The sequence below is a fragment of the Trichechus manatus genome, unplaced genomic scaffold (genome assembly GCF_000243295.1).
Source record: "Trichechus manatus latirostris isolate Lorelei unplaced genomic scaffold, TriManLat1.0 scaffold00176, whole genome shotgun sequence".
Taxonomy (NCBI): Eukaryota; Metazoa; Chordata; class Mammalia; order Sirenia; family Trichechidae; genus Trichechus; species Trichechus manatus.
Window position 1 is genome coordinate 2,501,730 of NW_004444112.1, and position 13,157 is coordinate 2,514,886.

General features: G+C 55.9%; 2 protein-coding genes across 2 annotated transcripts in view; one reads left to right on the forward strand and one right to left on the reverse strand.

The window, feature by feature from the left end:
- Nucleotides 1-3,622: 3,622 nt before the first annotated feature.
- Nucleotides 3,623-5,428, reverse strand: LOC101361130 (tigger transposable element-derived protein 1-like). The gene has a single exon (XM_004386936.1). It carries the CDS (start codon nt 5,426-5,428, stop codon nt 3,623-3,625), a length of 1,806 nt encoding a protein of 601 aa, XP_004386993.1.
- Nucleotides 5,429-11,394: 5,966 nt separating this feature from the next.
- LOC101361389 (myeloid zinc finger 1) overlaps nt 11,395-13,157 on the forward strand; it is a 10,609-nt gene continuing 8,846 nt past the window's right edge. The window contains exons 1-2 of the mRNA XM_012558555.2: nt 11,395-11,454; nt 12,765-13,152. Coding sequence (XP_012414009.1) covers nt 12,805-13,152 — 348 coding nt within the window. The 5' untranslated portion in view covers nt 11,395-11,454; nt 12,765-12,804. The remainder of the gene's footprint in view (nt 11,455-12,764; nt 13,153-13,157) is intronic.

A 13,157-nucleotide genomic window follows, 5' to 3' on the forward strand; every position in this document is an offset into this window, starting at 1 on the left:
AATTTTAAAACCACAAACCGTTGCATGCATGTTTGTGTGTGTACACAGGTGTTACTGTTATATTACATTACTGTTATGTTCAGGAAGGGTCTAGAAGAATAAACACCTGCCTGATAATTCTGGGGAAAACAATTAGGGAAGAACACCCACTTTTTCCTTTCTAAATTCCCATATAGCATCGGAATTTTCTTTGCAACGTTCATGTGTTAAACGACTGGGACTTAAAAAAAAAAAAAAAAGATATTTTAAATCCCAATGCATCTTTTTAAAGGGGCTGGTCACAGCCCCACAGCCCAGGGCAGTCCCCTCCCACCCCGAGATCCTCACTCTCCAGGAGGGTGCCATGAGAAGCTAACAGCTGCGGAGAGGGCAATTCAGGTGGAGGGAACGGCACATGCAAAAATCAAGGCAGGTCTTTCTGGTACTTCGACTAGGGTGAGGATCTGGATTTCAATCCCAGTGTGCGGGGAGCCCCATCTCACCCCACATGCTCACAGTATGGAAGGGTGCACCCAAGCGCAATGAGTACAAAAGTAGTCCCTTGCCCAGACGGCCGAAATCCCGGAAAGCTTCCCAGAGGAGGTGTGGGCCGTTTACAGGGAGCTAGTGGCACAGTGGTTAAGTGCTTGGCTGCTAACCAAAAGGTTGGTGGTTCAAACCCACCAGCCAGTCTGAGAAAGAAAAGTGTAGCTGCTTACTTCTGTAAAGATTACAGCCGTGGGCACCCTGTGGGGCAGTTCTACTCTGTCCTGTATGGTCGCTACGAGTTGGAATCGACTCCACAACAACACGTTTGGTTTTTGGTTTTTTTGGATGGGAAAGTGGAACAGATGAGTGGGCATGGACACCAGTGGAGGGGGGGGTCCAGGAAGAGGCTGGAAGGGACAGGGAACCAGGAACAGCTATGGAGGCGACGTGGGGGCCAAGACTACGGGCTGGAAAAACGAAGAGGGTTCAGGAACGCCAGCTATGGCGCCAGATGGGTGCCAGTTCCCGGGCAGAGACCCGGGAGAAGTGACGGGAGCTCCCCCAACCCTTCCCCACAGCACATCCTGACAGCAGAAACCACTTCCGGGGATGGCCCCGCCCCCGCCGGACTCCAGGTCCAGTGGTCCCCGTGCCGCCCTTCTCAGAGGTCTCGCCGTCCGCGTTCCTATAGAGATGGGTTCCCCCACTGCCCCCGGCCGGCCGGCCGCACACCATGCCTGGGGCTTTCCCGATACCTCCGACCTTCCTGCGCCCAGACTCACCACCCCCGGGAGTCGCGTGACCGGCCCCTCCGCGAGGGAACGACGACCAACCACCCTGGGGCCCGAGGAAGCGGAGCTTCCGGTCTTTTCGCGCGCCACTTCCGGCGTTTTATCATCCCCCTCTGTCCCTGGACCCCTCACGTGCGACCTTCCAGCCTACGTCCCACGCTAGCGCGCAAAGTTGGGCGGCGGGGGTCAGGCGCGGAGTGTCTCTATGGCAACGATCCACGGGAGTGGGGGGAAGCGGAAGGAGTGCACTCTCCGCGGGGCTTTCTGGGAAATGTATTCCACAACGGAGGCGTCGGAAAACCAGACCGCAGTGTTCAAGATACTAATTTCCTAGGAAGCAGCAGGCACCCTCACTCGGGGGTGGGGGGTGGGGGTGGGAGGGAACGCAAGGGTTGCCAGAAAGTTAATTCTTTGGGTGCCTGTGAGAGGGCGTTCGTTGAGGTGGTTCAGAGCCTCTTCTGCGCACTTGTCAGGGGGCCAAGTGCCGTCTTCGGCTCCGAGGAGATGGGTCCTGGAGCCAGAGAGGTCCACGGGTACGTCCTCACCTCCAAGCACTGCCGTGTGATCTCCAGGCCAGTCGCTTCCTCGGGCTGGGGTGGCAGCTCACCCCCCTTCCCCAACTCTTGGGACTTGGCTCATCTCCAAACCTCCACCATCCGTTTGGATTTGGCCCCACCATCCCCAGCCTGCTCGCCTGCCTTCTCCAGCTACTGGGACGTGGTCACCCACTGTGGGCCACTCCAGGTCCACTCCTCCCTCCTCAGGCCTGCTGCCCCCCACTTTATTCTGACAAGCCCCTGACACGTGGCATTCTGAAATGACTGGTTTTCTGGTTGCTCGTCAGCAACGTCCCCAAAGCCTAGGATGTCACCTCCCCAGAAAGTCTTACCCGATGGGTCCTGTCCTCTGCCTCGATTGGACTGGGGTCTCTCCTAAGTCCCCCATCATAGCCCTGTCACACAAATCATGACCTTTGGGCTGGCAACTCCTGAAGCCACTCATCAACCCTGCTTTCCCCAACACCTAGCACATTAGAAGTGCTCATAATTTGTACAATGAATTAACCCAGTCACCAAGATGCTGAGAAAAGCTCCATCACTTCTTCCACTCTTCTCTCCACTCCTCCAGGGAAAGCATGCAAAGGACCTCATCTGACCTTCACCAGCAAGGCTGGGCCCCCAGCCACTGTGACGTGTTGTCAGCAGGCCCCATCAATGCAATCGTTAGCCAAGACAGAGGTGGCAGAAATCCATTCTCCCATCTTTATTTCTTGGCTCACAGACACACGCATGCACAGATGCCCATGCTGAAAGGAGTTCATGAGGCCTGATATCTCTGTCCCACCACCTGTTGCTCACAGAGCAAACATCTTCCCTTGTTGAATATGTGTGTTTTGGTGGCCAGCATGGTTTGTCTGTAGGGTTGGGTGGACACCCCAGGGTGCCTGCTGTTGCAGTTTGAGTGGCAGGAGACCAAGCTGGAATGAGAGGAAATGACAAGGCTGTCAGGGGGTAGGGGGAGAGTCTGTCCATTGGAGATACAGCTATGGGTCTAGAGCTCGGAGAGGCTAGGCTGCAGCCACTGAGCTGGGAACCAACCCTGAGGTGGTCACTGAGCCCTCAGGAGTGGATGGGATTTCCCAAAGAGCACCAGACCCAGCGATTCTCAGAGCTGTAGAAGGCTCAGTGGCAGAGGCTGGAGCAAAACCAAACCAGCTTCGTCACAGAAGCCTGGGGAAGAAGACATCTCCAAACGTAGGAAGCAGTATCTGGTAGCAAAGGCCACAGTGGGGTAAAGACAAGAGCCAACCTGTGCCCACAGATTCAGGTACAAGAAGGGCAACAGACACCTTGACCAGACAAGACATTATAGCAGAGTGGGGTGAAGACAGCATGAGAGGTGAGCAGGGAGATGCTGAGTGCAGGGAACTCTCCTCTGAACATTGTCTGGAAAGGACCACAATGGAGCAGAGAGTGGGATGCTGGGGAAAAGGGAGAGGCTAGTGTCTCAGCCTTGGCCCCTCACCGCCACCAAGAGGGCAGCCCTATTGGGCTGCACTGGGCAACTACTTCACCTTCAGGTATGCATCTCTGTCACAGTGTGCACTCCTGGGCCCCAGAGCTCACTGACCAATCAGGAAGAACCCTTCTCCTGTTCCCCCAAGCCAGTAACACCGTATGTGAATAGCTGTAGAAGGGCCACGAGGCATAAGCTGTGAGAAACGTGGGTGGGAAAGAGGCAGCATCTGCCCTCCAGAAACATCACTGGACAGAGCTCATCTAAGGTCAGACCCAAACCCAGAATCCAGAGATGACCTGCAGGGCAGCCACAGCATGTCCTCCTGGGGCTGTGGCCTCAGCCACTCACGTGTCCTGAGGCGAGGACAGTCCTCCAGTCAACTCCCTTGCTGCCGAAGCCACCCGAGCCTGCCGCCTTCTGTCTCGATGCAGCTCCCGGAGACAGGCGAGGGCACTGTGGACACCCCGAGACACCCGCAGGCTGCGCTCCCTGTTGGGGTCATTGTCTACGAGGATCCGCAGACCAGTGGCAAAGTGGGACAGGGCCTGGGTCAGATGCTCGGGGCTCAGCCTGCCCACACCAGCCTCCTTGGCCCCTGCACCCTCCCTGGCCTCCGTGAGCTCCTGCTCTGATCTCTTGGAGGCCAGGCCTTTCTCTTCCTCCCAAGGTGGCCCAGAGCAGCCGACGTCCCCATCATCTGCATCCTGGGGCCTGCTGTGGGGCAGGGGCTCCCCGTGGGCCTGCAGCAGGCAGGCAACATCAGCCTCAGCCAAGTCCCCAAGGCCTACGTGGCTGGCCAGTGCCACGATGCTGCGGCGGAGCTGGGCCACAGCATCAGGCTCAGGGGCGCCATCAGGCACGCACTCAGGCCACAGCTTCCTCCAGGCGCCATTCATAGTGGCGGGCCGTAGTTCTGCCCAGGCCTCAGCAATATTGTCCACAGCACTCATGACAGTATAGCTGCGCCAGAATTCCCAGACAGAGGGCCGGTCCTCACCAGCCGTCTCCTGCACCAGCTGGCTGAGTGTGCGGCGCAGGTAATGGGCCTTGAAGGCAGCGATGACACCCTGGTTCATGGGCTGGATCAGGGCTGAGGTGTTCTTGGGCAGGAACTCAACGCGCACATGGGCTGAGAGGCTGTCCAGGTGGGCAGGGTGGCAGGGCGCACCATCCAGGAGCAGCAGGGCACGGTGCGGGAGGCCACGCTGGGCACAGTAGCTCTCAACAGCTGGGCAGAAGCAGCCAGTAAACCACTCCTGGAAGATGCTGGGTGTCAGCCAGTCATTGCGGTTGGAGCGCCAAACAACTGGCAGGCTGGCCTTGGAGCAGCCCTTGAGGGCGCGTGGGTTCTCTGAGGGGTACACCAACAGGGGCTTCAGCTTGAAGTCACCAGCCGCATTGCCACCAAGGAGCAGGGTCAGGTGGTCCTTGGATGCCTTGGGTGCTGGCCCAGCTGCCCCCTCCAATGCCAGCAGTGTGCGCTCAGGCAGCCGCTTCCAGAACAGGCCTGTCTCGTCTACATTGAAGACCTGCTGCGGCGAGTAACGGCCCTCCTCCAGGATGCCGCGCAGCACTTCAGGGTAGCGGGCAGCAGCCTGGGCATCGGCCACAGCAGGCTCATCCGTCAGCAGTACATTGTGGCGTGCCTTGAAGCGGGCAAACCAGCCATTGCTGGCCCCAAAGGTCTCGGCCTGGGCACCCTCACCCTGCTCACGCTGTAGCTCCGCGAAGAGCCGGCGTGCCTTGTCCTGGATAAGCAGCGTGCTGACAGGTAGGTTCTGTCGCTTCTGCTCCTCAATCCACAGGCTCAGCAGGCGCTCCATGTGGCCCATCACCACACTCCGGCAGCGGGTCAGCTGAGTGGCGCTGACCGGCGTGGCTGCCTGTGAATTGGCCCGGATCTTCTCCTTGTTGACGCGGATGGAGGCCACAGTGGAGGTGGCCAGCCCCAGCGCCCTGGCGATCTGCGTCAGCTTCTCACCCTCCTCGAACCTCCGTAGCACCTCCAGCTTCACATGCAGGGTGATGGACTTCCGGTCCCGCTTGGTGCTGCGGCGGATACCAATCCTGCTGAGGGGGGCCTTCCCCAATACCTGCAGGTGGGGGGCTGCTGGTGGGATAGCTGTCTTCATTCCACCTCCCCGAGCCATGCACCTCAATGAGCTCCCTACCCCCTGCCCATCCACGCAGCTACCGCCGTCCCCACAATGGCAGCCTCTCGCCCTCTCCGGCCACACCTGTCTCTTCCTGTAAGGGGGGAACACATGGGCATTAATGTGTCAGCACAGAGGAGTCCCGACCACTGTCCAGCCTTCACCCAGTGGCACGCCCAGCCCCTTCTCTCTCTACCACTAGAGCCACTGCACACTTACTTCTCAGCCTCCCTTGGAGCTGAAAAAACATGTCACACAGTTTTGACTGATGAAACCAAAAGAAAGGAGTGCTGGGGGGTTTTACGCTCTTCCCCCAACAAGAGGGCTACAGGACTATCTCCTAACCACACATGAAAGCCAAGAGAGTCAGAAGACCCTGGCCACCTCTCAGACACTGGTGAGCAGATGAGCTACCCATTTCCATGCTCCTTACTCGGGGACTACAGTCAGTATGATAGACCCAATAATGGCTCCCAAAGATGTCCATGTCCTGAACCTGTGAATATATTACCTTACATGGCAGAAGGACTTTGTAGATGTGGTTAAATTAAGGTTCTTGAGATGGGGAGATTATCCTGGATTATCTGGATGAGCCCACTGTAACCACAAGGGTCCTTATAAGAAGAAGAAAGATCAGAGTCAGAGGAGATATGAGGATGGAAGCAAGAGGATGGAGTAATATGAGGAAACTAAGGAATGCAAATGGCCTTTTAGAGCCTCCAGAAAGAACCATCCCTGCCAACCCGTTTCAACTTCTAACCTACAAAACTGTAACAGGATAAATTTGTGTTATTTTTAAGCCACTAAATTTGTGGTAATTTGTTACAGCAGCAATAGAAAACAAATACAGCCAGTGCTGTTTAAGCCACTGTTAGTTTATGTCTTACTTGCAGCCAAACACATTCTAACAGACACTGGCTGTGACTCTGCTCCTAGAGGGGCCGAAGGGGTAAGTGTCTGAATAATGACAACCATGTCTTACGATTCCTGGACACCTGTGAAGGACCAAGCACTTTACAGATACTGTTTAATTTCATCCTCACCACAGTGCAAACGAGAGGCATCATTAGCCCCATTTCACAGACAAACAGAGGATCCTGGAGGGGAGTCCCTTGCTGCAGGCCATTGCCCCCTTGGCATCCATGAAAATGTCCCCAGGTACTTGAGTCCACGAGGCTCTGGACAGATCTCAAGGACCACAGCAGCTGGGAAACTCTGCCAACTTAAGACAGAGACACACTCTCTAGAGATGGAGTCTGGCTGAAGGAAGACTAGCAGGAAAATGGATAAATGCAAAGTGGGAGTACTAGTACAAAGCTGGTGTAATAAGCCCAGCAGGAAAGACCAACAGTCTCAGAAGAGGCACTTCACACAACTTCTGGAGGGGTTGGTGCATGGGGCACCTGCCCAGTGACTGAGGGCAAGGGTACCCCTGAGAGTCCTCCTCCCTAGCCAAGGGGCCACTACCCTCTTCCTCAGAGAAAAGGAAGACTTTGCGAACTACCAATGGGAGCACTTTGTGCCACAAAACTAGGGCCCTTCCAGAGCCAAGAAACAATTTATATAAAGTCAGGATGTTCTGCAGCACCTCTGTCTCTTATTCCACATTAGAGCACCTGCCCAACTGCTCCTTAGTGATAGTCTGCTGAAGGGTGGAGGGAGCCCCCTCTCAGAGCCCCGAGTAGGAAGGTGTGGTCGGCAGAAAATCTTTGTGGTCAGCAAAGATGTCCATGTCCTAATCCCAGAAACTTGCAAATATGTTACCTTACAAGGCAAGAGGGAATTAAGGTTAAAGATGGAATTAACGTTGCTAATCAGAAGATTTGAGATGGGGAGATTATCATGGATTAACCATGTGGGCCCAGTGTAACAACGAGAGTCTTTAAAATGGAAGAGGGAGGTAGAAGACTCAGAACCAGAAGGATGGCATCATGAGAAAGACTCAACCAGCCATTGCTGGCTTTGAAGATAGAGAAAGGGGGTCATGAACCAAGGAATGCAGGTGGCATCTAGAAGCTGGAAAAGGCAAGGGAATGGATTCTCCCCTAGAGCCTCCAGAAGGAACCAGCCCTGCCAACACCTTGATTTTAGCCCCGTAAGTCACTATGAGTCGGAATTAACGGAAATGGGTTTTTTTTTTTTTGTTTTAAGACCTATTTTGGACTTCTGACCTAAAGAATGGTAAGATAATTAATTTGCATTGTCTTATGCCACTTATGTTGGTAGTAATTTGTTAAGAAACTAATACAGAAGAGAATCACCTTAATTACTGCCACCACTGTGAAGCATCCATTGATAAAAGAGATTTAATAAAACCTACGTTTGATCCTGTCCCCCCTCTGCTTGGAGCTCTCCCATGCCTCCCACCTCTCTCTGAGTAAAAGCCAAGGTCCTCACCAGCTGCCTCAGTCCTGGAAGCCTCCTCTCCCTTGATCACTCCTGGCTACATCCCTGGGGCAGGGCAAAGATGCTCCTGACTCAGGGCCTTTGCTCCTGCAGTTACCTTTGGCCCAGTCGAGGATTCTTCCCCATTATCTGCATAGCTTTTTACTTCACCTCCTTTAAGTCCCTGCTCAAATGTAACATGATCAGCCAACCAACACACACACGTATTTTTCTGTGTGTCTGTCACATGCAGCCTGAGGGCTGGAGCTGTGTCTGCTGAGCCTTCTGTTGTGCCAGTGCCCGGCACATAGGAGACACCCAGAGCCACTTGATGAATAATTCTCAAATGAGGTACAGCAGTGGGAGACAGGCTTCTCACTTTGTCCCTTTTGTACTTTGAACCATGTGAACATAGCACCTGATGAAAAAACAAACTTTAAAAAGTAACGCTTGTGAAAACGACAAATAAACACACAATGGATCCGTATTTGTTGAGTGGCTACAGCACCTAGGAGAAGAACCTTCATGGACCCAGGACTCACCTGGCTTGAGACAAAGCCACCCAGCACAGCACAGCACAGCCCACAGGGCCGTCCACCCCAGGGAGGTAGGGAAAGGCAGGTGGTCGTGGGAAGACTCTCGCCAGAAGGCAGACGTGTGTTCAGAGCACTTACACGCCCATCCATCCCTCTACCACCCACGCCTTCCCCTGCGCTTGCACAATTTAATTAACTCATTCATTCATTCTCTCTCTCACCCATCCCCCATGCACTCGCGGGCTCCCCCTCTCGGGGGATAGACCCCAAGCCCGCCGCCCAATGCCTGGGTGGAAAACGGGGCTCGCCCCTCAGGACTACATTTTCCAGACACCCGGAGGACGGCAGGAAAGCGCGCACGCGCTCTGAGACAGAAAAGGCCCGCGAAGGGACAGCAGAGCCTGAAAGGAGCAGGGCATCACCGCACGCTCGGCTCGCGCTGTCGTGGGCGGAAAAGCGCTCCCACCCAGGAAAGAACAGCAATAGAGTCAGCACGTCCCGCAGGACGAACCAGGAGGGCTGGCGTCACGCCCAGCCAGACTACATTTCCCAGACAGCCGCGGGGCCGCCGAAATCTCCGTTTGGCTGACCTCCGCGCGTCACGGGCTGCGCGCGCAGCGGCCTCACACCGTTTCCCTCCCCCGACCGGAGCCGAGCAAGACGGCGCTGTAGCTCCCGTCCCCAGAGCCCAGGCTCCCGCGCGGCCACCAGCTCTCACCTCCGGGCCACGACATGGGCCGTCTACTTCAGTTGGGCCAGCGGAGTAACAGCCCTTTTCCATCTCCCGCCTCACAGGGCCGCTTCCTGGAAGCTGACGAGCCCAGCCTCCATCTTGTCGGAGGGGGAGGAGGGGAGGCGGGATACGGTTGCCAGGCGACGTCCGGAATTGCTGGAGGCCGCGTCGAGCCCGCCCCCGACGGCGCGCTCAGCCCTGTCGACCGCGCCCCGAAATCTTCTGGGAAATGTAGTTCGGTGGCGTGGCCGCTACCCTCGGCTTGTTTTCTCTCCGTCTACTTTCCATCATCCTCCCTACCACCTTTCCTTGTTCTGTCTCACAGTTTTTCTCTTTCTCCCTGACTCTCCCATCCCATAGAATTAATTTCCTTCAGACTGTCAAAATATAATTTTCACAAAAGTTGAAAACATGATTCTCACACAAATCTTCAATGTGCACATGTCAAAGATTTTATTTACCTCACTGAGGGAACCAGCAAAATGATTTAGGTGGTTTCAGGAAGAATGGAGAGAAGCGACTATAGAGACGGTGAAAGAAAGGACACTGAATTAAAGTACAACGTGGGATACAAAACTGCTTAATTGTCCTACAGGTGATACAATCATAAGCTTTTGGGGTTCTCTTTTCTACTGGAGGGAATGCATTTGCAACTTACCAACGTTTTACAAGTTGGCATCTAACTTTGCAGCATCTGGACTCTGATAAAAAGTAGTTAAGTAAAAAAGAGTTGCTTTGCTTATGGAGTCAGATGACCTGAGGCAAGCTTGGTAGACAAAGCTTGGTAAAACCTCAGTGAAGGTTCCCACTCATCTTTTTTCCTTATTTTCACGTTTTGGATGGGTTTTCCTATCCAGTTCTCTCCGACTCTCCCCATCTCTCTTCTTGCTGTCTGTTATCTTTCTCTGAATCTTTGAAAAGTCTCAGCCCATCTTACTGTACCTCTAATTTTGCCCCATTCTCCTCTCTTGCCTGTTCTCCTGTAGCCCTGACTGTCCCTTGAGTCTCATGCACCTCCGGTCTCTGTGGGTCCATCCTACCTCTCCCTCTGTCTCTGTCTCCCCTCTCTTCTCCATCCCATCCTGATCTATCTTGATCTCGTTCTTGCTCTTCTAACACACCTCCCTCCCCAGCCCTGACTCTCTGATCCCTTGATTTCTTATCATACTGTCTCTGAGAAATGAACTTCCTCTCGGCTTTCTCTTTGACCGGTGTCTCTATTCCTATGTCTCTGACTCTGTGTTTCTCGATCTCTCTGTCTTGTTCACTTACTTTCACCGCCTCTCCCTCACATCTCTGTCCTCAGTGGCTCTGGGTTTCTGTCTCTCTCTGCCCCAGAGTGTCTGCATGTCTTTTTCTCTGTCTCTCATAACTCTCCCTGCCCTGAGCCTTTAAGTCACTCTCTCTCTGCCCCGAATATCTGCCCTCGTAGGCTCTGGGTCTCTGTCTCTCCTCACATCTCTCTCTACCCTCAGACTTTGGATCTGTCTCTTCCTCCGAGTCTCTACTTCTCTCTGTCACGGTCTCTCATCACTATCTCTCCCTGTCCAGAGTGTCGGCCCTCGCAGGCTCTGGTTCTCTCTCTCTTCACATCTCTCTTTGCCCTCGCAGGCTCTGGGTCTCTGTCTCTGCCTCGTGCCTCTATCTGGCCCCAAGTCTCTGCAACTCTTTGTCTCTGTCTCATCACTGTCTCTGCAACTCTCCATCCTCTCTCCTAACACTCATCCCACGGGTGAGACGACCGTTCTCCGCCACCGGTTGCCCAGGAGACGCCCAGGCCCGCCCACCGCCCGAGAGCACAAAGGAACGTCGTCGCGTCACGGACGTGAACATGGAGAGCCGCGCCGACTACACCTCCCAGAGAGCATCGGTCCGAGCCTCCCCATTGTGCGGCCCGGAGGCATCTAATAAGGCGCCCCCTCCTGGCAGGAGGTTGCCATGGAGACGCGGGAGGTAGAAGGGTTTACGGCATCCTGGCGAAGGTGGTGATTGGTGCAGCGCCCTGCTAATCTCTGACGGCCGGTAGAGAATTGAAGGAAACGTGATGAGAGGCATGCGCAGTCGGGAAGACGGCGCTTGTGGACGTTGACCCCCAAGAAGCTTGCGCGAGTCGACGGGGCAGGGGGGGCGGACGCCTGGATCCGGGGCGGAGAGCGCAGGAAGAGGCGTTCCGGGGCGCGACCTGATCGTTGCCACCACCGCTACCCCCGGGGACGGGTCGGGGGCGGGAACGGAGGCGAGGGTTGGGGAGGGACAAGGGGGCGCCCTACTGAGTGCGCGCAGCCTTCGGGGAAACGTAGTCTGGCCGGGGAGGGAAGGTCGGCGACTGCGCGTGCTCCGGGGCGCGGAGCGGCCCGCTGGGCGCGGAGGTGAGGGGCGGGGTCCTCGCAACCGGGAAAAGTCGGACGGGAACCGGGGCCGTGGCTCCGGACTCGGGGGTTCCGGCTATCCAGCGGGACCAGAAAGGAGGGTAGGGACCTGAGGATTCCCGGCAGGCGGGCCCGGCGAAGTCGCGCGGGTTCCGTCAGTCACCGCGCACTGCCACAGCAAAATGTTCTGCGAACCCAACCATTGCTCGCCAGGACCGGCCATCGCTCCCTAAAGCGGAAGTTGCCCTCCGAGCGTGCTGGGAAATGTAGTCCGAGGGTCTCCGCGGGGTCCTGGCGGCTTGTTGATGGCCTTCCGCGCAAGTTTTCAGGTTGACCTGGAACCTCGAGGTGCGAAGGTTTGACCCATGGAGGCTGGCGGCCCCCGAAATCGATTCCAGGAACGCGGGTGACTTCTGAGGGACCACCCCTTTAATAAACATTTCTTCACAAAGCCCGTGTGTTCCCCTAGCTGCATGAGCAGCAGCGCGGGCGGAGGTCATCCATTTGCATATGAGAAGACCGAGGCTCACAGAGGCACAGGGACACGTCAAGATCACAGAGCAAGTGGGCGAGAGCAGGATCTCAGACGTAGCTTGCAGGCTCCCCCGATCCAGTGTTCTTTGGGCCTTTGTAGACCCCATTAGAGCTCCTCCATCACCTCCCAGCCCCACCTGAATGAGGGAGCTGAGGCCTAAGGCCCCATGCAAGAAATGATGGGGCATTATGTGGAGCGATAAGTTGGGCTCAGAGGATGGAGTGAGGGTGCTACCTGGGGGCTGGTTCACACGTGGGATCTCACACAGGTGAAGGCAGGAACCAGGTGAAGGAAGTCTGCTTTGTGGGACTAGGCTGGGAGGGGTGATGGTGAAGCCAGATCTGAGGGAGACTGGGACAGTGGGCATCAAAGTGATGGGCTGGCAGTGGGCATGAGGGGGGACATCCAATAGTTGCCAATGCCCAGGAGGTGATTGGTGTAGGTGCCACCCGCCTTTCAGTGGGAGGGCTACAGGTCAGGTGTGAGTGGCACGTGTAGAACAAGGATAGGATTTAGGGGAAAGAGGAGGTGCTTTCTAGGCCTGAGAAACAGCTTCCACTTGGGGTAGAAGGCTACAAGGGACTTTTGTGGACACAGCTGGAGAGGACAACGAGGGTAGCTCCTGCGTCCAGGGGTGCCTGGCAAATGACGTCCTCTCTCTGCCTCAATTTCTTGATCTACCTTCCACATCCGGGAATCAAACAGTGCAGAATACAATAAAAGTAGCTGCCACTGTCTGTTCTTACCCAGCGGCCTCATCCCATTCCTCCCCCAGGGGCAGACACTGGCCTCAGACACCCCTCTGCACCCTCCCAATGAGGCCTGCTGCACTGAGGTCCCCGGGCCCCGCACCCCTGGAGAACAAAGGGCCCATCACGGTGAAGCTGGAGGACTCTAAGGAGGAGAGCGAGGCTGCTCCGTGGGACCCCAGCCCTGAGGCCGCGCGCCTTCGATTCCGGCATTTCCGCTACCAGCAGGTGGCGGGGCCCCATGAAGCCCTGGTCCAGCTGCGTGAGCTGTGCCACCAGTGGCTGCAGCCCGAGGCGCACTCCAAGGAGCAGATGCTGGAGCTGCTGGTGCTGGAACAGTTCCTGGGTGTGTTGCCCCCTGAGATCCAGGCCCATGTGCAGGGGCAGCAGCCCAGCAGCCCGGAGGAGGCTGTGGCCCT